This window comes from Agrilus planipennis, unplaced genomic scaffold, assembly GCF_000699045.2.
Source record: "Agrilus planipennis isolate EAB-ADULT unplaced genomic scaffold, Apla_2.0 scaffold40, whole genome shotgun sequence".
Taxonomy (NCBI): Eukaryota; Metazoa; Arthropoda; class Insecta; order Coleoptera; family Buprestidae; genus Agrilus; species Agrilus planipennis.
Genome location: NW_020438938.1, coordinates 681,717 through 708,218, shown reverse-complemented (window position 1 = coordinate 708,218; position 26,502 = coordinate 681,717). Strand labels below are relative to the sequence as shown.

The 26,502-nt window shown below is 38.4% G+C and overlaps 1 protein-coding gene across 9 annotated transcripts in view; it reads left to right on the top strand.

Annotated features, from left to right (window-relative positions):
• LOC108740886 (homeobox protein homothorax) overlaps positions 1 to 26,502 on the top strand; it is a 286,672-nt gene that overhangs the window by 141,597 nt on the left and 118,573 nt on the right. For 5 of the 9 annotated variants that reach the window (XM_025974404.1, XM_025974402.1, XM_025974403.1 and 2 more), the window contains exon 8: positions 23,529 to 23,624. The exons of 3 other annotated variants lie outside the window; for them this stretch is intronic. In XM_025974404.1, the coding sequence (XP_025830189.1) occupies positions 23,529 to 23,624 (96 nt within the window). The remainder of the gene's footprint in view (positions 1 to 23,528; positions 23,625 to 26,502) is intronic. One more of the 9 variants, XM_025974405.1, reaches the window with a different exon arrangement.

The following is a 26,502-nucleotide window of genomic DNA, read 5'->3' as shown; positions in this document are numbered from 1 at the left end:
TAATCAAATACTGTATCTCTTCATTGTCGACGGGTCAAACGGTTTACGTAATGTGAAACCGTTGTTTTTTTGTGTCATTTATTGAGAAGATACGTTGTGCACCATCACCTTTCCAAATCACGACGCCGTTTCCTGTTATTTTAGAATTTAGACCAAATCAAATTTATTATGAAATAATCGCAGACAGGAAATAATATTTCTAAGAAGTAGTTTCATTTATTACGCATGAGGATATTTTTTGGGGTTAATGTGTTTTAATTTGTATTTTTTTTCGGCTAATGGGAAATTTAAGAATGGCAATAAGTCAAAATGCGTTATCAGGAACATTTGTGACGCCCTTTAGCTGATCTCATTTCCTCAGACAGCGTTGGTATCGGTTCATTGCAGACAAATCTGCTGATGCAGTAATACGTACAATGAGAATGGGAAGCTGAAAGAGAAAAAAAGGTAGATTGTGTATGAACACAACTTATATACAAGCAGGGGTGGCTGGTATATGTATCTGTAGTGCTGCAGAGATGCAGAACTGCCAAAAACAGATATTGATGTATTTTGCGACTAAAATGTATTAATAAATAATTTAACGTATTTTAACCACATTTCGACTCTTTATATTATTAAAATGCGAGGTTTCCCTCTACACTCCTAAAGCAGTGCATATAGACGGATTAGTGAGCTGCCTTCGACGCAGCTCATTGGTGCGATTTATTTACCAACCGATGCCCTTTCACATCAAACAGCGACGAATTAACATTTGCCGAACTAACACCCGCTTCGTTTCATCACGAGCCGCCACTGCATCCTCCATATATACACACATACATATAGACACGTAGCTGATTAAAGTGATAGCTTCTTGTCCGTCGCTTCCCGTTCTTGATGCGATCAGATACGGTTCGGAGTTTAATTAACCGACAACGGTATAGAAGTTGCCACGACTTAAGACGTTTGTTGTTCACGGGAAGGAACAAGCGGATAGTCGGTCGGACACCTCAGTTCTAATTCCTTGCAACTCCTCCGCCTTCTTGGGGAACTGATAAGGACCTCCGGAACAAAGGCCGCAGGACGCAGAGACGACGTCTGTGATCGTTCGCCGCACCGAATCATTTCGCTTCCCGAAACGGTTCGACATGAACTCAATTTGTAACTGCAACAAATGTTCCCCCCCGGTATCCCCAACTAAATCGAACTTTTGTAATACAGTAAAAACTCTTTATTCGCGGGGTATACGTTCCATAAATATGCCGCGAATACAGAAACCGTGGATAAGGAATGGTAATTAGTATGGAATCATACGGGATACGTTCTAAGGTTCCAAAATAAAACCAATAAGTATGTATCGAAATAAAATCAATAAATTCGCAATTAAAATTAATCGTTATAATCAGCTTCAGGCAAGAGTTTAAAAAATTTAATGATTTTTTCTTGTTTTGAATTTTGAAATTAGTCCTCTGGGTTACATCTTTTATAAAAGTCGCCTCGGCACGAGCCAGTAGTACTCAAAAGATGCTGATACATTAAGGCTTGTGGTACACGCGCCATAGAGTTAAAACATTCTTATCGGTTCTAGATATCATGAGTTTAATATTTAGAACAGAGGTTTGAAATTTTATAGTAAGATAGATAAAGCTTTGTTCTAAAGCTTATCGAAGCACATTTCTTAATTTTTTAATTTCTATTGAAAATACGTGTCCTACAAGAAGCATCAACTTTAAGCACTTGTAAAAGCTTTTAATGACCATATTATTGAAAACCAAAAACGTACCGAGTTAGTGTGAACCTTTGTCTGTTACCATACAAAAAATTAGATATTTATCTCGCAGCCTTAAATTACAATGTTTAGAATAGAAACTCATGTTTTCGGAGAAATTCACAGTAGGCACGAGCGGTCTATTGCGGTCAATCCCCTTAATAGATGACACCGAATCCTTTTCTGCTTACCGATTGCAACCGCGAATAATGAAATTTTTAACCGCGAATACAGGAACTGGGTTGCAATTTTTTCGCCTGCGAATAATGAAAACGCGAATGAGGAAACCGTGAATAAGGAACTTTTACTGTAGGCAGTAACAGCATAGGTCTTTGATTTATCTATCGCTTGTTTCCGTAACGAATTGCAGTGGACGTCTTTAAAAGCAAATAACGCTTCAATCTTGAGGAGTTCTACGGTTCTGCAGCCGCCCATGGATTTGGCCAGTTGATGAGGTTAATAAGACCGTCAGGATTGTTGCGGACCCGAAATGTTTATTGCACTCAATCGACTACCGAACATGTTGGTATTATCGTATCCCGTATACGTACATGTTAGTGTTACAAAAGTTTTATTGCACTCATTTTTGTTTACAGCCTTCTCATTCACGTGTATACAAAAATTAGCGTTCGATCATTCATAGCCACAACAAGGTCCTAATTTACGGTCTTAGTCGACCACATCGTATATTCGCGCGCGCACACACACACTCACTCACAAAAGTATCGTATAAAAACGGTCTTTATTCGATGCCCCGTACAGACTAGGTACGTACGTACACACACGTACAATATTTTATACGACGGAGGACGACGACGACGGTGGCGTCAATTCTGTTAATTGCTCTCGTGCATGGGGCCGTTAAAAATTTATATAAAAGAACGCGTTAACGGCGCTGCTCTATCATCACGGAAACGTATAACGCAATGCTAATGGGAATTTGTAATATCGTGTAAAAGTAAATGAACAATTATCGATTTGCCATTAGCGTTATCGTCTTGATGCATCGAAAGAGGCGCGCACACTACATAACGCTTTTCATCGGTGTTCGAATCCGATTGCCCACATCAAATGGAAAATGAGGATGAGACAGGGGCGGAGGGGTAGAAAATTTACAGCTCCGTGCTCCCATCATCGACTTATGTACACCACCAGAAACTATTTATTTGAATTTCTTATCGACACTTTTCAATTTCTAAATTAACCGAGTGTTTTCCCGATCCTGCGCTATTCTCTGTTTCATTTTTATTTATTAAGTAGGAAAGAGTCCATGTGAATCAGGAGGCGGGTGCTGTTTTTTATTTTAAATTTCAATTTTGAACTGTATCGCTGCTGCCGGATGGAATTTTGAATAATAGGGTTCGGTGGGAGAGGAAGCGTCGTCGTCCGTGACCGTGCGACGTCGCGGCGTCACAGTTTAACGTCGTTTTCCATCACAACGGACACGCATCGTACCAGACAATAGCGCTTTGTCATCCGCACGTATGAAAGGCGCGCAAAAAAAAAGAGGCGACAAAGAGGGGCGGCGGACCCCCGGGCCATTTGAAATGCAAAATATCAAACATCACCGTCCGTCATCGGCAGATACTCGCTCGACCGGGCATAACAACCATGCACCTACCTATTACATGGGAGCTTTCGTTGTCATCTGCCCCATTTTCACAGCTTCAATGGACGGATACGAAAATTCTCAGCTTGGTGGCTTAATTTCTGTAGGAATGAGAATTAGGTCGAAGTTCCAAGTACGAAATACAAATGTTTCAAAATTGTTTGGTCGTGGCAATTTTCGATGTCCAGACAACTAGGCTGCTGATTTTCGGTCGCATATATACGTAGGTACGTACGTATAAAAGGGAGGAATAGCAATCGATGATACGATACGTCGGTGTGAAGGGCTCTCCATGTGGAGGGCCCTCGAACTACCGCAAAGGAAGCTGTCCCAGTACCGTTGATAAGTGAAAGCTAAACGTTTCAACGTCCGTCTGACAAGTGTTGTTCAAACAAGGAATGTAGCGTGACATTTTTTCATAAATAGCCCATCAGAAAAAAATGATCTAACATCTAAGTAAACGCTTTACAGTGGTAATAAAAATTATTCCTAAAGTAACAGAATCCAAATATTAATATCGTAGAAATAGCAATGGGATAGCCCAGATACCTACAGTCATGTTATTGAGAGATTCCATAAAAAAAAACTTTTAGGTGTTTCATTCCCATCGGCTAGTAAAGCTGGTTGGCGGGCAGTCCCTCCGGACTACGCCGGAAGGTAGGGCGGAAGACCCTCTTCAGGAATCGTAGGAATGGGTGGGTGGTGGTTCAGGTGAGAAAGATGAGACGGACGAAATGAAGACAGAAGAGATTGAAATATTATCTGTGGAATATTACTGCCTCAGCATTTGCCTAAGTGATCCAAGGAAACCACAAAAAAACTTGGACCAAGGCAGACGGACCCGGAATCGAACCGGCGTCCTCTAGAATGCTAAGCAATGGTCTAAACCTCTAGGCCATGCCGCTCGGTTTGAAATTCCATATACACCCAATTATCAATGACAACAAACGCCACGAATTCTGCTCAACATTTGACTACATTTAAACAGATGGAATCTACAATTATTATCGGGGAGATCAGTGTATTCTTACCAACCATTAAATTATAGGGTTGTTCGTTTTTTTTTGTGGAAATGAAAGACAGTTTTCATATAATAAACAAGTACTTTATTAAATTATATATTGACCGTTCTGGTCCAACACCTTTTGCCATCTTTCTGGTAGTAGCATAATTCCACGCTCATAAAATTTTTGGTCTTTGCTGGCAAAAAACTGATCGAGGAGGTTTTTGACCTCCTCATTTGAGGTGAAGGTTTTACCGTCTAAAAAATTTTCGAGTGACCGGAACAAATAATAATCCGATGGCGCCAGGTCTGGAGAATATGGTGGGTGTAGCATTGTATCCCATTCAAGCTGTAAAAGCTTTTGGCGAGTGACCCAACTTGTGTGAGGTCTCGCGTTGTCTTGGTGAAACACTACACGTTTCTGACCTTTTCTGTTGAAGTGCATCATTCAGTTTGTCCAGCTGATGACAGTAGACTTCCGAATTAATCGTTGTGTTATCCAGTAAAGGCTCATAAAAAACGATTCCTTTAAAATCCCACCAAAAATCACCTTTTTTTGGTGAATATCGGCTTTGGAAATGGTTTGAGCCGGTTCATCTTTTTTGCTCCATGACCTCTTGCGTTTGACGTTGTTGTATACAACCCATTTTTCGTCCCCAGTGATGATGCGCTTCAAAAACGGATCATTTTCGTGACGTTTGAGAAGCGAATCGCAGACGTCAATGCGGCGACACAGATTTCTCTCTGTGAGAACATGGGGAACCCATACATCGAGCTTCGAGGATAATCCCAGGCCTTTCAAGTGCTCATAAACTGTTGAATTTGCTAAATTTAACCTCAATCCGATCTCACGTGTTGTTATTCGCCGGTTCACATCAACTAATGTCTTTTATCGCGTCTTTATCAGTTTCAACCGGCCTTCGCGAACGTGGTGCATCTTCGACATCAAAATTGCCGGATCGAAATTTAGCGAACCAGTTCTGGCACTGGCGTACTGTCAACACAGCTTCTCCATACACATCAGTCAATTTCTTTCTGGCTTGAACAGCATTTTTACCCTTTCTGTAGTAAAACAGTAAGATATGTCGAAAATGCTGCTTATCGCTCTCCATATTTAAAAGGGCACCGACCAAAAACTACTGCGTAGAATTAATTGGAATTTTTCACACACAAGCCTTGCTATATGAGCTCTCAAAGCATATAAAAATTATACGGCTTAAATGTGAAGTTGGGTGCAAAAGAATACAATTAAATCCTCTGTCGGGAAAAAACGAAATGACTTTCCACGAAAATTTTAGTAACAATATTAATATACATATAATTTGATGAATCAGTTACCTCGTCTCGTCGCCTTTACTTACTACAAATCAAAATAAAGCTGAACTTCAATAAGTCATGTTGTGCCTGATCAAACTTTAAATGACGTCTATGAATTTATAATAAATAAAAATGTCGATTTGCAACGGGTGACAAATGGCCCGTATGCGAAGGTATGGTGTATGTGTGGTGTATTGGTGTTGGTGCAAGGGAAATGAGTCTAATGATCAACGACAATGTTTTTTCATTCGGCTGATGACAAGATCACGTGACTGAATTTTAATTCATTATGTTGTCTGGTGTGTGAAACAGTTGTGTTGTACGTACCTACTATGGTAGTAGCATTATTTTCCACGTTATTATTAGGCGTACGTCTGCCTGTCTATTGTGCGTTTTTTATACTGATTAATCAACCCACGTACGTAAGTAAGAGATCGCCATCGTCATTTGCATGTTTTGTTTTCGCTTTCTGGGGGACTTATTGACTCCCCGATAACGTATGCGTCCGTCCGTCCGTTCGTTTTATATTTATCGACGAGAATTTCTTAAATTAATGGCTTTTTTGCGATGTGATGGTATTTCGTCTGTTCACATTCTCGCTCTTTTAAAAAGAAACTGATAGACGTTTGAATAAATGATGCCACAAAGGTTACTTGGTCAATCAAACATTTATTTATTCGGAAAAAGGTTACGGCAATCTTTTTTCTAGAAATTAATGTCTCGACCGGATAAGTTGGAAACAGCCATGGTACAAAACATTATTATTGTGGACCATTTCGTCAACGACATAATAGGGCACGTATTCTGTCCTATTACTGTTTTAGAACAAACAGAATAGCTCAAAACCCCAACGCCAAAACACGACACTGTAGTTGTCATAGATATCATAAGGAACTCTGTACAATTAAGAAAATTGCAAAAGACAATGGTTACAATTGTAACATTATTGATAAATTAATTAATAAGATAAAATTTAGGAATTTTATTTCAAGATCTACGACTTTTCAAACAGATGCTAATAAAACCAAGTTTATTACTATGCCATACGAGCCAAGATTTACTCGCGGACTCGAGGGTATTTTTCGAAAACTTGGTTTACGGATTGCTTACAGTTCAAATGGCAACTCCATTCAAACTCTCCTTGGTAACCCTAAGGATAAAATTCCATTCTTAGAAAAGTCGGGGATATATGAAATTAGTTGTAATGACTGTAGTAAAAAATATATTGGACAAACTAGACGTTCAATCAAAACCAGATTTAAAGAACATCTAGCTCATGCTAGGTTTGGTAGAGAAGAAAAATCTAGTGTTGCCCAACATATTCTTACTGATGGACATAATATTAATATTAATAACCTTAAGTTAGTTAAAGAAGTTAGGAATAATCGTTTACTAAACAGTTTTGAAAGTTTATACATTTATAAAAATAAACAAATTGTTCTTAACAATGACAACGGTCCCATCCCTGGATCTCCGCTATTTAGTTTAGTTTAATTACGTTTATGATGATGATGTTAAGGTCCATTGAACATCTACCTTGTTGGCTTCGGGTCATGTTCACTGAACCTTAACAACTATCAGTATAAATTAGGATTAGTTCTCATTTAGGTTTAGTTTACTTCAGTCCCTGAAGAAGGTAACTTTGTTACCGAAAAGTGCTTCGGACAACTACAGTGTCGTGTTTTGGCGTTGGGGTTTTGAGCTATTCTGTTTGTTCTACAACAACCGCCAAAGTTTTTCCAATCTTCATATTTCTATTACTGTTTGTTATGCAGTATATAGAGTTAGTTGTAACTTACGTTCACACGCATTTTTGCAGGCGGTCATAAATCAATAATTCTCAAGCGTAGCCTATATCATATTTTCTTGTCATTAATTTGTATATAGGTTCATACAAAGTACGTCGATAATAATTTCTCAATAATATTACCGTAATTTTATAGCGTAAAACATTTTTTTGAGGATTCATTTTAGGGAAGCAGCATCACCTCCAACAGACATCGTATTCTTTTCACGTCCTTATCTGTTGCAGTATTAAAATCTATCGCCCCCCTCTAAAACAACCCTTAAGAGGTTCATTCTTTTTTAAATCAGCTCTTTTGCCTCGATCCTCGGGGACGACTGATAAAAACAAATGACTTCGACGACGCGACGGCACATCCATCGGTTCGTTTTCGGCGACGCCGTCCGTGGGCAGCGTCGCGACCGCCGCCCCGACGTTCGTTAGTTATTATTCCCTTATTCATTTCGCGTGGCGAACTTTTTAAATTGCGTAATTTAACAAAAGATATCAGTAAGATGAGTTGGTTCGCCGTGGTATGGTGGCTATTCTAACGCAATATGAGATTGTTTCTCTTTAGGAGTTGGTAAGATAGAGAGAGAAAGAGAGAGAGAGAGAGAGCGAGACTGATGGAGAAGGCGACAATGCAGAGGGAATAAATTGGCAAGTTTAATTAAGATATTGGACGTGTCTAAAGATACGACCTTTGTTTCACAGAAGTTCGTCATCAGGGACCGCGATATTGCTAATTAAGATCTCCGAGTTCGGTTCCGTAGCCGCTATTCCGTTACGACGCGACGGCGACGCCGTTGCCACTGTTACCTTATCGCTCGCGTCGCGACTTTACCACAACGCGATAGCGAGCGAAACGTATAAAATTACGCCCCGATCGCGACGGCCTTGAAGAATTTAGACGTATGTAAATTTGATCCGAAAATCGGATAAAACATCTGATAATTCCTGTATGAATGTAATGTAAAAGAACAATTATTTCGTACAGAAATATTACGATTTTTATTTCCTTCACATTCATCACAATAAAGTATGCTAAACAAATGACGTCGTGTGTTGGAGTTGCTTCCTAAAGTTTCGCTAGCACGAGTGGCGAACTTCTTCAGAGATTCTTCCATCTCCGATGCTGGATGCAGTCCAGAATGAGAACAGCACCAGTTCAAATGATGGTAGAATTTTAATGAACGCAATCCTGTGAAGCAGGGATAACTGATGATGAGATATTCTAGAATTGGATTAAAATATTTAATAAATAAATGAAACTGTTCACCGTAGGTGGTCATAGACTGGATGTGTTGGAATTTTCTTACTATTCTTGCTAAAATTTTATTACGAATTACTGTAAAATTTAAAAAAGTATTGGATCTATATATAATAATAACTTAGGTTTTAGCTAGCCGGCTTTAACTTGACTTAAAGCAGCATCTATTTTGTGTTTGTGATAGAAAATCCGAATTCATTTGTTGACATTAGAACGTGCAAAGTAACGAATTTATAAAGCAATTGGAGCGAATGGGTAATGAACGGATCGAGCCGCCGTACACCATACATCGGTTGGTAGTTCGGTAGATCTAAAATCGGCCATTAAGTGTAATAACGGCAATTTATCAAAAACCATTTTCTTTCGCGTGGTGTGGTAATATAAAAACGGTCATTGAAGTAACATGGCCTTTTCGCATAATTTAAAACCCGAAAGAGTATTGTAAACGGCTTGTTTGCGTGGGTTGAAATCGACCGTTCCGACGTCTGGCTCATAAACTGTCATTAGTGGCTTCAGGCAACTTTGCTCTTTTCTTGTTCTTCTTCTACTTCTTCTTCTTCTTCATCTCTTCTTCCACTATGAAGTAAGTAAATATCTGTACGCAACGCGACAGTTTGCATCAACTGCCTGCCTGCCTGTTTTCCTGTACCCGATGCTCCGTCACCTTAACCCCCTCGCTATCTAGTTGGCAAATCTGAATGTGTAGAGCTTCGACAACAACACGCAGCATTTTATCATCCTGACTAATACTCAGTCATCAGCTATCGCGATACATTCATCGCATGCAGACAAATATTCCCGTATAAATAAAGACCACAACATCGACCGACTACCGAGCAGTTGCAATTCTCAATAAAAAATCTCTCCAACTTGCTTCCATCACAAATGGAGGAGATGCTGACATCCTGCAGAATCCGCTAGATTTGTCCTTTGTTTACGTACATAGATATTATTTGTCCTGCCAATATCTGTCATCATTTTAATCATAATCATAATCATATAAGGTCTTCACCACCAAGACTTGTTGGTCACGTTCTTCCACTTCTGTTAGGTTCCACCCTGCTTATATGTATTTTCAACGCTCTGTATGTGTATTAACTTTTAGCCTGTATTGCGTTTGTAATATCGTTTATCTCATTAATTGTCTATGCAACATTCATATTAATCAATGTATGACCAATAACGTTTTGCATAGCGAAACCATACTGTTATATGAAACAGTTCTCCTAAACCATTTATTTTAATCGATGCATTACCAATATTTTTATGAAGCAGAACCAAACTTTATTATAAAAAACATTTTCGAAAGAATGATAGTTAGTTAGTTTTTTGACTAGTATGTAACTAATACTCAACACTCAACTCGACCCATGTAAGTTCTTTTTTGTACACCTTTTAACAAGAATTAAACTGTTAGTAGTTTTGCCACTTGGTTTTTTTCTTTAAACAATTCCACTACAAATTGAAGTTGCAACACTTCTTTCTATACTGAGCCAATCTTTAGATTTCTCGAAAACTAGAACAACATACATCTTTAACTAATCTAATCTAATCTGTTCTTCTACTGTTTCTAATTCTCAGGTCTGTTACTGCAACACATCCATCAGGATACTGGACAAAGCCAAAACTCCTGGTGTAAAAGCGTTTGTAAATGGAAAAAACAAGCACTTCGATAGGGCCCGTTTTGTCAGCAATTTTCTTTATCGCTTTCCCATTAAAATTTCATAGACTAGTGGCTGCGTCGGTTCTAAAACGCTTTAAGTAATTCAACCCCAATCGAGATGGGGTGTCCCACCCTACGCTCACGCACACACGTAAACAACGAAAACACGTACAAACATACATCCACATCCACCGTCACGTGCTTCTTGAATAAAAAGTATGTTTTGTTTGTATGTTTATATGCCCGTAGTATGTGTGTTGTGTGTTCGTTTCTATTTTTCTCTCTGTTATCTGTACACACAAATCTCCTTTTGGGGTTGTCGGGCGAAGAAAGGGTGGATAGTAGTGAGCGCAGTATCGTAATGACTAAGTCAAAATACTTTGTGAACAGTTCAAATAAACAAATCGTTCTCGGTTATGTTTGATTTATGTAAACCGCAAGTGACTGGTTTTATAACTACCCTCCTTGCGGTGGTTTCACCCGTTTGCGGTTTGTTATAATAACGGGCACGAAAGATTCACAGAGCCCGAGCTCGAGTCCCGTGCATGCGTGGCTGTGATGGGAAAAACGACCGTTGCCAGATGACGACATGCCATAAAACCGTCTTTTATGTACTGACAAGAAAATTGCCAGAGATGCTCGCAACTCGTGAACGAAACGTCGGAAATGCAACGAATACCACCTGAACATAATAATATCCATTTTAAATTATTACCGCGTGCGTAAATTTAAAATACACTAAACAGAATTGGTAATAGCTAATAAAATAAAAATAGGTGGACATTTAGAATTATATCTATTTTTTATCTTCATAGGTGTTCTTAATTAACCCAGTTTCCGTTATTATAATTAAAAGGAGTGGGTTAATTTTATAAAAATTCCGTTTTTCTTCGTAGAAATGATTTGCTTTGATACAGTTGAGTTTTTGTTCTGTTTCCGTGTTGATAAATTTATACTTAGTTGCGATATTAATAAAATGGAGTCGGTTCAAGTGAAATGTGAAGTATGCGCGGTTGATTTATTAGGCCGTTAATGTTCGCATAAACAATATCTGTCGCACACTTACGTTTTCGTTTAAAACGGTCGCTTCATTGTTATCAAAGCAACAATTACAGACAATTGACACACTTAGTAGCATCTAATTGAATACGGCGCGTCATGATATCATTTTCCCGTTTGATTTATGGCGTAAAAAGAGTCGAAAGATTCTACACAAACAAATAATATAAAGTATAAACTTACAGTGGACAATCGAATTTGTTTATGGTAATAATTCTTCGTTAGACGTTTTAAAAAGTGTTTTCGTTCGATAAGAAATGGCCTGTGGGTCAGGCTAACGGAGGTCAAAAGTGCGGCTTCTCGCAAGTGACCCCTTCTCGGAAATCCATTCTTATTATCTATCGATTATTTCTCATTACTTCGACATCATCCGTTATTTTTAGTTTGTCAAACGAATTCAAACGTTGCGATGATGTTTCTATTATTATTATTATTATAATTTGTCAAACCTCGAAAAATTTCAAAGATAATTATAATTGTCGTGGTATAGCAATCGCAAGCTAAACTAATTAATAAACCGTAGCTAACTCGGTTCATATAATTTGTCGCAAATTTCTTATTTATTGTGTTTGAGAAGCACGAAATCTGATGATGAGCAAGGAAGTCCAAGACTGTATCAGTCTTTGGTGTCGATAGAGCGAGCTGCATGGCTTAGAGATTTAGACCTTTGCTTAAGACTTCTGAAGGACGCCGGTTCGATTCTGGGTCCGTTTGCCCTGGTCCAAGTTTTTCTGTGGTGTCTTTGGATTACTTAGGCAAATGCTGGGGCAGTAATATTTCACAGATAATATTTCGTTCTCTTCTGTCTTCATTGTGTCCGTCTCATCTTTCTCACCCGAACCACCACCCACCCATTCCCACGATTTCTGAAAGGAGGCTGAAGATGGCTTTCTGGCGTAGTCCGGAGAGACCACCTGTCCACCAGCATTAGTGGCTGGCGAGAATGAACCATCAAGATGTTTTTTTTTTCGTGTCGATAGTTGTGAGAGCCCAAGATTGAAAACCAAGACCAATTCTGCTTATTACTAACGAAGTCCTTGTCTTTTGCTGCACAAAAATGTTTTTCTTATTCATACGTGAACGAACAAAAATGTAAATGCAAAACGTTAGCGAATTTTATATCATTCCGATGTGGTGGTAGTGACGCCTTCCCATCGAGCGTCGTCGTCGTCGTTGTCGCATACGTCGACGCCACGTCGCACCGCCGCGCCGTTCGCCGTCGTCTCTTCTTCCATAAGATTATTTTAAGCTTGATGGAGCTCGCGGAAATATTGGAACGAAGTTTGACGAGGCGGAAGCAATAAGAAGCGAATAGGCAGAAGCAGGAGGAGGCCTCTTCCTTGTTAACTGTGCCATAGTCGAGATTGCGAACGACCGGGAAACATTTTTCTTTCTTATATACTCCTGCAATATACGAGGACGTATTGAGACACAAAAGTGTAAAATAAAATCGATACTGTCGACGTTGTCGAATAAAAAGTGTAACAACTGATTTTTTGTGGTAACACTTGTTTAAAAATTGTTCGTAAATGTGACAACAGAATTTCCATATTATGTATTTATTATTCGAATCCTTTTCGGATACCTACCGATTTGATATCAATGGAGACGTCCCTGTATTCTGCCACTGTTGCTTCTTCCACGATTTCGCCAACTCGGCGGTAAAATGTTTACTGTTATTATTATCTTTCCAGTACTATTCGCGAGGAGTTTAAGTTGCCGTAAAATTTGAAACGATGCCAATGGGGTTCTTTTATTACTTACACAACGCGGTCGTGAGCCCTAATCCCCTACAAAGAAATGACACAAACGATCATCTCATCGTAACGTCGCAAGTCAACTAACAGACAGCGGGGAAAGTTTGCATTCTTTTCCATATTATTCACGTTTTATAAATATAAAATGCATTTTGTGTCGCAAACTTACTTTGCATACGTACCTACCGTCTTTAAATAATAAAGCGAAGCGCTCCCTGCGGCAAACTGCGGCGACTGTTGAGACCAGATCTTACCAACAAATACTGTACGCACTGTAGATGTTGCAGTGAGTATTTTCTGAACGCGTTATTAATACTTACTTGGATAGTGGTTGTAAAAGTATTGTTTGCACGAAGGTGCACGAAGGCCCCATAACCGTAGCCTCCAGAATAACAGAATGGGGCCCATTGTATGCTCATTACGATGTATTCATCTATTACATATGCCGCGAGCGAAATTAGCTGCATTCAACTTAATTTCTCGTGACCGAACAATTCCAATTCCACCCTTTGCTTCGTGTTTTACAATTGTACTTCACGAGGCGTACAACGCACACACTTAATCTATTTATGTGTGCGTACTTAACTTACGTTAGTGTACTCTCCTCTATGCATGTTGTTTAAAGTTAGAATGCCAATTCACTATTCTTTTGTATATCAGTAACGCCGTCCATAATACAACCATTATAATTTACACATCTGCTACTATCATTATCTTCTGTTAATTCTTTATAAACATGATATGTAAGTTATGTATCTAAGTAGCTCAGAATAATTAGGTAGAAGAGTACCTAAAAATTATCAGGTACATATAGTCAATAGCTCATCGAAATGAATATAACGTGCTAAGACGATGTTTGTTACTATCCATTACCTTGCCGTTCCAACGGGACAGTTTTTGGTGATCTACCGCCAAGTAACCCATCGATATACATCGGAAAAAACGGGCTTAAAAAAACTTTTAAAACTTAAAACGCTAATGCCGGACTACTCCGGAAAGTAGGGCGGAAAGCCCTCTTCAACCTCCTTTCAGGAATCGTGGGAATGAGTGGGTGGTAGTTCGGGTGAGAAACATGAAGACAGAACAGAATGAAAGATTATCTGTAGAATATTACTGCCCCAACATTTGCCTATGTGATCCAAAGAAACCACAGAAAAACTTGGATCAAGGCAGACGGATTCGGAATCGAACCAGCGTCCTCCCACCTAGACCGGACTTGCCCTTACCCATAGGTTTAGATTACATCCCCCCCCCCTTTAACAAACTCATTGCCCCCTCTAGGATAGTCTCTTACGAATCACGATATCGGAAAAAAGTTTTAAAATAGAAACCAGGCAAATTAGACCTAATATAAACTTACAGCTATTGAAAATCTGCCTCCCCATAGGAAAAATAGGACGACGCAATAATTATGACTAGGCTAAGGCTCGAAATGAATTCAATCGATGTTCCATAAAAATATTCTAACACACCTAGGACAACGCTATGGGCCAAAGTCCAATGAGGATTGCTAGCCAAACTACTAACGTATCTAACATCTGGTTATTTCGAGTTGATGGTTGTGAAAAGAAAGAGCTGTGCAACGTCCAGCTGTCGTTGGTTAATTTCACCCATTCAAATTATTGGACAGTCTTATTCAATTCCACCTGCTGATAGTGTTGTATAAATAATAGGTTGTAAATTATTTAATAAATGGTAAGGTCGAGTGTGAGGTGAATTGGTCACGTAAGATAAAAAAACTACATACAGTGACAATCAATTTCAATCATTTCACATGGCACGGGTTAAAGCCCCTTTTAGATAACCTATTGACCTATCGTCGTTTCGTTTAATGCAACGTCAGTATGTTCTCTTGGGCAACTTTCTTTGTCGTTGTTGTTGTTGTCGTCGGATTTTTCTCTAATAAAATTATTTTACGATAATTGTTACTGACTTATGATTTATTATACATACATTCATAGTATAAACGCTCAAAGAAACCGACATCAAGGAAATCCGTCTATTTCACATCATCATTAAGCTATCTTTGTCAATGTAAAACCGTTTAAAAATTTTCTAATCGGTCAAGTATATTTTTTTATCAGTAGAAGCAAATCATTCCAGATGCAAACTTGAGCCAGAAAATTTTCACAGTATTGAAGTAGTCCATAAGTCATAATAGAGCTGTTGGGAGGTAAATCCCCCCCTCCCCCTTTGGACCGCCTGAGATATCAAAAACAAATGCATTTGTAATCACCACTGATAACGTTGATGACTTCAGTATTACATTTTATGTGACTACGTCATTAACAACTGCGTTTGTGTTGTTTGTGGTATCGCTTGAAGCTTTGTGGCCGTAGAAGAAAAATATTGGTCGTTTGGGTAATCATGTTTTAATTTAAAAACCCGCGTATTTTCCACAGACATTGTATGCAACTTGACTCTTCATTTTTATATTCCGTTATCGTCGTCGTAAAACGCATAAAATTTAACTTAAAAGATAACGACGAATATGTATTTCATTCTTTGTTAACGTGTAACACATTTGTACAGCAAGTATTTACAAAGTATTTTTAAATTATTATAATAAATTCGTCTAGGTAACTTGTCTTTCCTAATTTTTTGCATTTCTTTTAATATTTTAATTTTTATTAGTTTTAGTTCCTGTACTATCACATGTACTGACTTTTTTGTTACTTCTATTGGAAATCTAAATCGGTATAATTTCAATTCTTTGTTAGAGTGTTTAGAAAGCATGGGGCTATTCACATAATCATAATTCACCATCGTAAGGTCGTCAGTCCTAAGATTGGTTGGAGACTGTAGAGACTAGAACATCCCACATCCTTATACGAACAGTAATCTAATTTAGGTTTACCTCTACTCCTTTCAGCTCCTATTTCTGCTTCTAATATATGTTCCTAACTATCCCTTCATGCCTGAGAAGGTGTCCTACCAACCAATCTCGCCTATTTCTTATTGACTTCCACATAGTCCTCTGTCCTATTCTTTCTAATACCCCTAACCTTTTCTTTTCCGCCGCGCCCACTATCCATGTTTCGCACCCGTACAGCGCCGTGCTCCAAACATACACCTTTAACAATCTTTTTCGAATTTTTAAATTAACCGTTCGCGAGCATAGAAGTGACTCCTTTTTATTGAAGGCGACTCGACCCTATGCTATCCTCTGCTTTATATTCCTAATATTCCTTTTCGTCCAGACTTATCTGACTTTCTAGATACCTAAAAAAAAAAAAAAGTTTTCGTCTCCTATCTTTATATTTGTTCTTTCTCTACTTTTTCTTCCCTTGCATACCAGTATTTTATAATTAAAGGACAAAAAAGGAATGGAATGAATAAATAGAATTGAATTAGGTGTGTTTTTTGTTTGGTTGCGGGTCGAGCTAAAATATTTAGTAATAAAGTCGATCGTTAAATTAACGCCAACAAGTCGAGACATTCATAAATTACCGCAGAAACTTGCGTTCAAATGGTATAATATGAAGAGAGGTATCGAGTGCCGTGTTGAGGTTAGTGACAAGTTTTAGAGCCGATACGTGTCGACAGACAATAACAAGAGCGAAACAGAGCGGGATTGTTTGCGATAGTTTGGGAAACATGTCCGAAATTTACTTCAGCTTTTGTACGAAATTGCCTAGAAATATTGACGTTTTGCATAAATCCGTTCAAAAATCTTTCTCCTGTTTATCCAAAAATCGTAAACAGAACAAATTCCTTGCCACTTACGACCCATTCAAACGCGAACTTATGCTAACTGTTGTAATATAAGTACATTCACCACGAGCTATTATAAAAGGTAATTAACTAAACCTATAAATATGTAAATTACTTTGTCGATCATTCATTAATTCTGCTGGTGCGTGTGCTGTTATCTAAACGTTTTTCTTTGACTTTCAAATCCTTTAATGGAGCGAAAAGATGAAAGGGTTCCTTTAAACCTATTTAACGCACTTTCGTAACGTAGGGGATCGTCATCCTTCCATTCATTCACCCCATTCCTCGCAGTTGACCGTGTTAGATAAGATAACGTCCTAAAATTAAACTTTATCACACCATACCTCTCATTTGAAATATTATTACTCGGTGAGATATTCTAGTTCCTGCAAAAAATTCCAGAGAGAAGAAAATGGAATGTAATTTTTGAGTTTTCTGGTTATCCTTGATCAGGGCTCATTAGTTCTACCGACTACTTTGGGAAGAAGAACTGGGGATGTAGGTATCCGCGAGTGGACGAAACGTTGACGATTAGAAGTCTTGATCAACGACGAAAATTAACAATTACATCATCGATGACCACATACCTATAAGGATTGCAAAACATTGAGTATAAGGATAACTTGTAATATGAACTTAGAGCATCGTGGACACTAGTGTAATGAATTTGAAAAAGAGTTTCTTTTTTTGAAATCGTTCTAGAAGTAACATGCACATTGCATGGCCACCGTTCACCTGGATCTGTGGATCCATATGTATTAGTATGTCGAGGTGGAACATGCATCAAAAGAGAGAATGTTCAATCAAGATATTTCTCAGGCTCTTTCCTTCGTTCGTCAGATCAACTGAGAAATGGCGCATGTCCTGACCAAGGATCATCTCACATAAAAAAAAATCGACGACCAAGTCTGTAAGAGAACACGATTACAAGGAGCAGCCGAAAATGTTCGGAGGAGATGTTATGAATCGATAAACCCCTTAAAATGCTTCGTCATCGGTTGCTATTATTGTATGAAAAGTAAAGTAGTTCGTGCCACAGTAGGTAGTATCTATGAGACAGAGAGAGAGAAAGAAACGAGTGAAAGAAGATATCATACTTCGATTAACAGGTTCGGAAATGGTGCCGTGGCTGATTCAATACTCATTCACTTTAATTTCACCTTATCAGAACGATCGTTATCGTAACACCGATCTGGTCTGGACGACAGGTACTTAGACTTCGGATTTTTGTATTTGCATGACCGGACAATAAGATCGTGAAAGCATTATCAAGCACTTTTTCTCTAAATCACGTCTTCTAATCTAAGCATTAGGATTATTTGTATTGTCATCTAAACAAACGGTCATGGGACAGAGGTATCTGTGAGAAACTTATTGCATTTTCTATGGCCTACTCTCTATGAATAATATTAACGAGGACTCTTTTGATAGTGTTTAGGATTAGGAATCCTTCTGTGAAGATGCAAAATCTTATCCTTACATCCTTATTAAATCGCAAAAGGATAATTATGTTAGAATGACTTAAGCCTTGTACTTTGGAATGAGAAGATTGCTTTAAGAGTTTTCCTCCTGTGAAGATGTAGAGGACGATGACTTAAGACTTGAATATTGAAATGTGAAGATTGCTTTGAGAGTTTTCCTCCTGTTAAGATGTAGAGGACGATGACTTATTGGAATTTGAAGATTGCTTTGAGAGTTTTCCTCCTGTTAAGATGTAGAGGACGATGACTTAAGACTTGTATATTGGAATTTGAAGATTGCTTTGAGAGTTTTCCTCCTGTGAAGATGTAGAGGACGATGACTTAAGACTTGTACTTTAGAATGTGAAGATTGCTTTGAGAGTTCTCTTCCTGTGAAGATATAGAGGACGACATTCAGAAAACTGTAGAAAATCTTCAACCCTTTGACCAATTCCACAAAGGATAATTATAATACCGCTATCTTTATGGTGCGAAACATCGAACAGCTTTTAAGCTCGTAGGGCGACATTTCGATTGTGTCAATTTGTATGCGAGTGTAATGTGTATTTTTTATTACTTTTCGATGCGAATCTTGAAGGATACGATCAAAGTTTGTGTATTGTGAATAAGATAGATGGAAGGCGTTCGTAAAACTAAAATCCAGCTGGTTGCTGGTTGCACCTAGGAAAGTGATTCGGTCCATCCGTGAGCCAGTTGTTTTCCGGGTGGCCGTGGAATAAGTGTGCCTGCGCCAAATAAACAAAGGTCGCTACTGGGCTATTTTACGGACTATAAACCGCGGCCCACAAAGACATCAGACAGGCCGCCGTGTATTTATCTAGGCGCTTTATGATTAATTTCATCGCTACACGGTATTATTTCAGTTCGACTCTCTTTCTCTCTCTCTCGGTACATTGCTGCGTTTGTTTCTTTTAATAAAACCTTCTCGAAATGCGTGCGTACACTAAACGACAGACAACCGCAAAACCTTAAAAACACTAAACCGCACGTTCTTTCCTTCTCTTTCTTCTTCCGTATCTCCCGTTTATTGTCCATTAAACACTTTGTGGCGACATTGTGTACTTTTCTTTGATGCCGGGGCCTTTTTCACTTGATTTAATTACTCACATGAATTGGCAGCCGCCGCTCGGACGTTTTTACAACAACAACAACAAGCCAGCGAGATGAGACTGACAACCCAGACAGACGCAAAACCACGATCACGATGACGACAACGTGATCTAGAAAACGAGAGAGACAAACACTAAGTCCAACATGTCCCAATTCACAATCACCAATCCTTTTTTACTTTGGTTACATATGTGGTCTATATGGTCCAAGAAAAGGGTTAGGTACATCAAATATTTTCGAAATTCCTTTTTTGAACCGTTTTATTGATCTCTTCAAGAAACTTTTACGACTTTATGGTGATGGTCAGGGTGCTATGTTCGTTTTAGGGATAAATCGGGGAAAGTTGAAGCGGTCGGAAATACATATATCAGAGAAATTCTGTGTACACTGATTTGATCCCTCTTGATTTTTGGATTCACAAGCTCAGCGAGATGAGATTGACAACTCATCAGACAGACGCAAAACCACGATCACGACGATGATGAGAACGTGATCTAGAGAACGAGAGAGAAAGACCAATAAGTTCATCAACAATTTTTTATTGGCTTTGGTTACATTTGTATACAGTGTAAGGTCGGATAAATTTTGTAAATTCGTTTTTTAAACCATTATTATTGGTCTCTTCAGAAATGCGACGTTATCTGAGTGCGGGAATCCCAGGAATATGTCAGAGAAATCGTGAGGATGATATTTTGATCCGTCTTGAGATTCACAGTGACTGGAACTAAAATCAGAATGAACATAAATAAAACGATTTTCTATTGATGTTTCAATTTCGTTACTAGGAAAGGATCCTGGGCACTGAAGAACTAATTTTCTTTTGACACTTAGCAAAATATCAACAGAAACATTAATTCTTGTCGAGCACTTTTTAAATGATAGGCATTGGCAATAGTATTAGGCACTGTAGGTATGTAAAAATTGTTCACCGTTCAGTTTCGACCATGCCCATGATCGCGTCAGGTCCCATGATAATGCTACTGACAGAAAGGTGATGGTATCTGGTTCAGCGGTCTTTGCAGATACGTATCAGACCATTAGGGCTTCGGTACAATGTCACCTAATTAACTGTATTGAAAGGTGGATTGTTGGCCAGTATGTCGAAGCAGTTGCTTGTTGTTGGTCCACTGTACCACTGGATACCTACTGAAATACCACCGTACACTTATACACACTCACTTGTGCTTCTGTCCCCGGCTAAAAATAAAAGTAACTGTATAACGTATCAAGATTGCGGCTGTCACGAGTATTAATTTTTGCTAATTAGCGCAAAATTGCGTCTGCTCACTACCCCGTCACGCCTTCTCTCCGAGTTCTTATCGGTTGCCGCGGCGATGTGTTAGTGCGACACACACCTCCTCCTCCACCGTCCACCGTCGAAACAACAAACAAAGACAACTTTACTAATTAACCGAACGTTGGTTGCACCATCATGTGGGAGACCCGTTGTCATGTCGGAGCTTTTGCACGCGGGAAATCTCAATACGTCAACAACGCCTTAACTATAACTGACACACACACACGCTACAACCAACCACGACCCTCTTTCTCTATCTATTTCTCTTCTGGCCAATAACTGTAACAAGAAATAAGTTTATAGTCCAGTCTAATGGCTGAAGAGTACCTTATAATGGAGAAAATGATTGAAACACGGGTCGTTGTATCGGAAATTTCGCGAGGAACACGAATTTGTAAATGAAAATTATTTTGCATTTTAGTGTCCGACCGAAACTGGTTTTTACGACCGAAACCGAATTTCGGCAACGGTCTAAGTTTCGGCCGAAACCGAAACCGAAACCGAAACCGAAACTTCCTTATAAGGATCATGTTTTGAGAGAAAAATAAAGAAAACGTTATTATAATTAGTCAGTTTTATTTTTTTATCTTTAAATCACACAGCTCTGCAGTCTTTGACATTTTCACTTATTGATAATCAAATCAAAATCAACATAACACCCCTCATTTAAGGAAATAATTTAATTGCGCCTTAAAAATACTTAAAATAGGATGTTTATTTGAGTAAGTATAGTTATACTTCGCTTGGATGGAATTTAACGCGCCGAACATGACCGAGCAGAGCGCGAGAACTCACGAACGCAGTTTCGGTTTCGGTCGTAGTTTCGGCAGGTTTACCGCCGAAACCGAAACTAAACCGAAACTCGTTTTTTTTTGCCGAAACTCGACCGAAACCGAAACCGAACTTTCGGTCGGACACTATTGAATTTTTTTAAAATTTCCGTGAATTTTGAGATCTCTTTGCCATTTCCGTGAATTTTGAGATCTCTTTGCCATTAGGTGCGCAGAATTTTTGTTGAGATATGGAAAAAGTTATCAATACTTTTTTTTTCCAAAATGGCATTGTGAAAAACTTTTATTGAAACGTTTTTCCATCTTTCATATTTCGCGAGATAATCGAATTTGCAATAGTTTTTGCTGGTTCCCCCCCCCTCCCATGCCGGGCAAATAATTTTCATTTACACATTCGTGTTATTCACGAAATTCCCGATAAAATGACCCGTGTTTCAATCATTTATTTTCTCTAGCCAGTTCCCTCATTTGACTGGACTATTAACTATAACTGACACGCTACAATCAATCGCGACCCTCTTTCTCTATCTATTTCTCTTCTAGCCAATAAGTATAACAAGAAATAAGTTTGATCCTTACCTTTACGTACATCAGCTTTTTGTTCACAACCAAATCCAACCCTGCCCTGTGTTTTAACTCTGCGTTTCAACAAAAACCCCACAAAAATTTTCCCCTTTTTTAACTGATAAATAAAAAGTTCACCACACTGCCCTACGATGATTTCTTACATAGAGTAGATTTTATGTTTTCTCGCGTTGCGTCCCCGTCATAGTTATTAAGCCGATGGGGGATTTTCCTCCTTCAGGAAAAGTGGTTCAAAAATGCCATTATGCCGTTGCCCAAATAATACCTCGGCAACTTTAGAGTTTAAAATATGGGAAAAGTTCTAAGCAAACCTAATTCAGGCCGATTGATTCCCGGGAACCGCCTCATTCAATTTCTCGACTACAAAGTTTTCCCGGCATATTATAAAAGTTTGTCGCCGTTGCTAGACGCTCATCTACTCCATCTCTCATACTCGCGCTCCTGTCTCTCCCGATGACCGAAGTAATAATAATTTAAACAAAAAACAGTACGAAAAGTCAAACTGCCATCCGCTTTAATTTAAATAGCGTTTTAATTATTTAATGAAATTATTATTTGATCGATCGACGAAGAAATTCGGTTGAGTTTTGTGGGTCTTTAGACACCATAGAAGAAGTACTCCCACAAGTAATGGTGGAAATGGCCATTACTATGTAAATACAGTGCGGTGTAATTATGGTGGCGCATTTTGAGCTGAACGGCTTGGAATCATTAAAATCGACCCGACAACTTGATTGATTTATGACAAGTAATAAAATTTCAAGACACACACAGCAGACACATCGGAGCGTAAATACTTGCATTTCGCCCCGTTCATCTCCAACGTCATTAAATTGTTAATAATTATACGTAAACAGTTAAATTAACGAACAAATCCCTGCGTAACAACTTATAAAACTTAAACGTGTTTATGAGTGAGTTTAGTTAGTCGGAGGCAAATTAGTTTTATGTAAAGCAATAGGTCATTTACATACGTATTAAATGTCTCATTTACGTCCACGTAATTATAGGTAACACATTACAAATAACTTATTAATTCAATTATAAGTACTTTGTTCCTGGGCATTCGACCCTGTGTTCTTGTTACCTATACTATTCAAATTTAAAACCGCGTCGAATGTGCATGTAATTAAGATGTCTCATTACCTTACAGAAGTTAACATTATTAATATGTACTTATTAGGCAACTAATTCTAGGATTGGGAAAAAAAATTAACGTAATGTATTTTTTGCATAGAACTTATTTTACTGAAAGGAAACAGAGGGCATAATAGTACCTATACAATAAAATATAAATGATGATGAAAAATTTGATAATTACAGAAAAATTTCCTTTCAGAGGATGCATTGCGAGATTACAAAAACTACCAGAAAAATGGACATTTCTATTCCGGTAAAATAAGCGCTCAGGCCGTGGTGTATGACTCTGCTAAGGGTGAGTGAGAGTGCGTCTGTATTTGTTTGTTTGTATGCGTGTAGATAAACATTTAGTAAATAGGTGCAATTGTGGTGGGGTTCGCAGTAGAATAGTTTTTTTACTTGATAAAATTGGTAGAATGTGAATTGTCCGTTTTTTAAATATAGGGTTGTTCGGAAAGTCATTTCGTTTTTTTTTTTGCGGAAATGAAAGACAGTTTTCGTATAATAAACAAATACTTTATTAAATTATATATTGACCGTTCTGGTCCAACACCTTTTGCCATCTTTCTGGTAGTAGCATAATTCCACGCTCATAAAATTTTTGGTCTTTGCTGGCAAAAAACTGATCGAGGAGGTTTTTGACCTCCTCATTTGAGGTGAAGGTTTTACCGTCTAAAAAATTTTGGAGTGACCGGAACAAATAATAATCCGATGGTGCCAGGTCTGGAGAATATGGTGGGTGTAGCATTGTATCCCATTCAAGCTGTAAAAGCTTTTGGCGAGTGACCAAACTTGTGTGAGGTCTCGCGTTGTCTTGGTGAAACACTACACCTTTCCTGTTGATTAGTTCTGACCTTTTCTGTTGAAGTGCATCATTCAGTTTGTCCAGCTGATGACAGTAGACTTCCGAATTAATCGTTGTGTTATCCGGTAAAAGCTCAAAAAAAACGATTCCTTTAAAATCCCACCAAACAGACAGCATCACCTTTTTTTGGTGAATATCGGCTTTGGAAATGGTTTGAGCCGGTTCATCTTTTTTGCTCCATGACCTCTTGCGTTTGACGTTGTTGTATACAACCCATTTTTCGTCCCCAGTGATGATGCGCTTCAAAAACGGATCATTTGAGCTCTCAAAACATATAAAAATTATACGGCTTAAATGTGAAATTGGGTGCAAAAGAATACAATTAAATCCTCTGTCGGGAAAAAACGAAATGACTTACCGAACAACCCGATAGTTTGATCCTGTTTAAGGACATCGTGTTATACGAAACGGCTTGTATGTATTCAATAATATTATTTTTAAAAGGGGACAATAGTAATAGTTTAGACTAGTAGGTGAAGGAGTGAAGTGAATAGAGACAATGAGTCTTTTATTGGGGTGCTTTCGGATGTGTTACGTCATAAAACCTGCTCTGCCGTGAGACGTTATTACTCCCCGAATTACTGCTCGGCTTTTGCACTTTATGTTTCCTACTGTCGAATTAAATTAAATTGAGAAAGATCCGAGAAATGAAATCTTCCATGTCTCTTACTGCCAGTAAGATTTATTTCTCGTGTCCTGATTTAATTCCTTGCCAAATTTCTCGAATAGAATGTATTGAAAAACTTTGGCCAAACCAATTTCCTGGACGCTGGAGTCATTCTAGAATAATTAATACGAAAATACTTATCGCAAAGCTAATTTTTAATCAATAACGTTAGTTCCATGCGTCAAAAATCTTAACTAAAGTTTTACAGAGGAGGATGGAAAAAAGGGCGGAAGAATTATTAGGGGAAGATCAATTTGGGTTTAGAAGAAATAGATGAACGCGGGAGGCCATTCTACCTTTACGGATAACAATAGAGAAAGCTATAGGAAGAGGAAAGAGTGCGTACATAGGATTTGTAAATTTAGAAAAAGCTTTTAAATGAGACAAGATGTTAAATATACTTAAAAATGTAAGGATGAGTTACAAGGGTAGGAGAGTGATACTTAGGTTGTGTAAAGAGCAACGGGCAGTTATAGAGATGGGGCTGCAACGTAGGGAGGGGAGTCAGACAGGAATGAACACTGCCACCGTTACTTTTTAATCTATATATCGAAGACGCGATCAACATCATTAAAGACAGTACAACTGTAAGGATAGATATGCAGGGGCAAAATATTAGTATGCTTAGATTTGCAGATGATATAGCAGTATTAGCATCTAGCCTAGCAAGTAGTTAGAGATAGCTTTAAATAAAATGGAAGCGGTATTGACAAAACAGTACTGTATGAAAATAAATAAAAGTAAAACAAAATGCTGGTATGCAAGGGAAAAAATAGGGAAAGAGCGAATATAAAGATAGGAGATGAAAAAGTAGAAGAAGTGGCTGATGTTAGGTTTCTAGGAAGTCAGATAAATCGGAAGGAGTAGTAGGGATATTAAGCAGATGATAGCACAGGGTCGAGCCGCTTTCAATAAAATTAAGTCATTTCTACCCTCGCGAGCGGTTTAGTTTAGAAATTTGAAATGCGGAAAAGAAAAGGTTAGAAGCATTCGAAATGTGGTATTATCGGCGAGTGATGAGGATACCGTGGATAGAGAAGGTTAGAAATGAATAGGTATTATTAAGAATAGCAGACTCTATGAAAGTTAATAAAAAATAGGCGAGATAGGTTGGTAGGACATTTTGTCAGGCATGAAGGTCTAGTCCGAGACATATTAGAGGAAAATACGGAAGTTAGGAGGGGTAGAGGTAGACCTAGATTAGATTACTGTTCGCAGAATAGGAAAGAGTGGAGGTACGTGTCCAACCAGTTTTAGGACTGACGACCTTATGATGATAATGAACGTTAGTAGTTGCTCAACTAATCCGTTTGCTGTTTATGCCATGTTTAAAGAATCCTGCAGATTGTCTACAATTGAGAAACGTCGCATTCGATCTCGTATAGATATATATTTTTTCTCTCAATTGAACTTTAATACTTCCCATCCGTATCGAGTCTCTCCGACTGCGTCCACGTTACAATAATAATCAAGTGAATTAATTTTTCATTTCCAAGTCCCGTGATGGTCTGTCCACTAAATCAGGATTAAAGCGAGCGCTTCTTCGGCAGTGAGCGGTAAAAAGTTTTTATAATACGGATCCAATGGATAACCTAGCGTGTAAAAATGCTCTGTCTCTGTAATGCCTGGCCTGCTGCTGCA